We start from the raw sequence: 1,495 nt of genomic DNA on the forward strand, positions 1-1,495 counted from the left end.
TGAGTTTGACACGACACGACACACGCAACACCACGACACACGACAGCACACACAACTACACACACGACACACGCACGAAACGGGATGTACCTCGGCTGATGAGGGCACGAGCGCGAGGACGGTGACGCCGGCGAAGGTCTGTCCGATGTTGAGGGCCTCCAGGGTGGGCTCGATGGCCTTGACCAGCTCCTCAGCCACGAGGGAGAAGAGCACGATCGAGACCGCGAGGATGATGACGGCCTTCAGCTTGGACCAGCGCGGCGCGTCGTGGCCGTCGTCGCCGCCCTCGCCCTCGCCCGCCGCCGCGTTGCTGAAGATGTGCGCATGTGTCTTGAGCGTGAAGAGCAGCCCGACAAGGTAGCTCACCGGCAGAATGGCAGCCACCGCGTAAATCAGAGGCCTATGTGCGTGTGCGGCGGTGCGTGTGCGTGTGCGGTGGTGCGGTGGTGCGGTGGTGCGGTGGTGCGGTGGTGCGGTGGTGCGGTGGTGCGGTGGTGCGGTGGTGCGGTGGTGCGGTGGTGCGGTGGTGCGGTGGTGCGGTGGTGCGTGCGCGTCGAAAAGTGAAAAAAGAGCGACAAAGAGCAAAGTGGGAGGGGAGGGCGAACTGGGCGGTGTTTTGGAAGAGGGGGTCCTTGTAGAAGTCGACGGGACTCGTGTGGCATTGGGTGCACGCGAGCGGTATCGTACTGGACCAGAGGCCAAAGCCACAAGTCAGTGATCAGCCCAACCGACAGATGTGAACTATGTAGTATATAAAGATAAATCTATGTAGTGTATGCCTTCCATAAGAAATCCATGAAAAGAAATTCAAAAAGCGAGTATCACTGGCCAAGAGAAATCAAACACGATACAGGATTGGATAATTTCGATTTTTGTCGACGGTTGTACATCATACAACCTATGAAAGGCTAAGGGATATATTGGCAGGTGGGTGCGAACCTGTTGTCCTTGGGGACGCACACGTCGCATGAGAACGTGGTGTCTCCGTTCACCTGCCAATACATGGTGGGGCCGAACACGCCTTGGACACCCCACGCGTTGCGTGCCTCGGTGAGCACCACGTAAGGATGGGTGGTGTGAGTGGGTGCGGGTGGGTGGGTGTACCGATGATCGACACGATGAGCAGAACGGAGGACACGCCGGCCGCTCGAGAGCTGAACCGCTGCTCGTGGTACTTGAGCCCGCCCGCGATCTATAAGTCGCGTGGCAGCAAGCATGAGCCAATGGGAAATTACTCGTGGGGGAGGGGCTGGTGACGTGGCGATGGTGGGTACGTACCATAGAGAGGCCCGGCAGCAAGAGCAGGTCGCCCAGCAGAGACCCTGTTGGTGGTTGGGGAGGGAAAGAAAAAGCAGTTCAGACGCCTGGCGCCGCCTCAGAAGGCGCAAAGCGGGCTCGGACGACGCACCGACAACGCCGGCTTGCACCAGAGGTACCAGGCCACCTTTGTAGAGCGCACTGGTCGTGTGTGTGTGTGTGTGTGTGGTGTTAGAGG

The 1,495-nt window shown here is 59.4% G+C and overlaps 1 protein-coding gene across 1 annotated transcript in view; it reads right to left on the minus strand.

Moving 5' to 3' along the window:
* ACA1_244530 (uncharacterized protein) overlaps window positions 1-1,495 on the minus strand; it is a gene marked incomplete at both ends in the record, with an annotated part of 2,373 nt that overhangs the window by 388 nt on the left and 490 nt on the right. The window contains 6 exons of the mRNA XM_004335388.1: window positions 91-400; window positions 606-686; window positions 940-1,021; window positions 1,105-1,192; window positions 1,279-1,322; window positions 1,409-1,458. Coding sequence (XP_004335436.1) covers window positions 91-400; window positions 606-686; window positions 940-1,021; window positions 1,105-1,192; window positions 1,279-1,322; window positions 1,409-1,458 — 655 coding nt within the window. The remainder of the gene's footprint in view (window positions 1-90; window positions 401-605; window positions 687-939; window positions 1,022-1,104; window positions 1,193-1,278; window positions 1,323-1,408; window positions 1,459-1,495) is intronic.

Source organism: Acanthamoeba castellanii (assembly GCF_000313135.1).
Source record: "Acanthamoeba castellanii str. Neff unplaced genomic scaffold scf7180000084763, whole genome shotgun sequence".
Lineage (NCBI taxonomy): Eukaryota > Discosea > Longamoebia > Acanthamoebidae > Acanthamoeba > Acanthamoeba castellanii.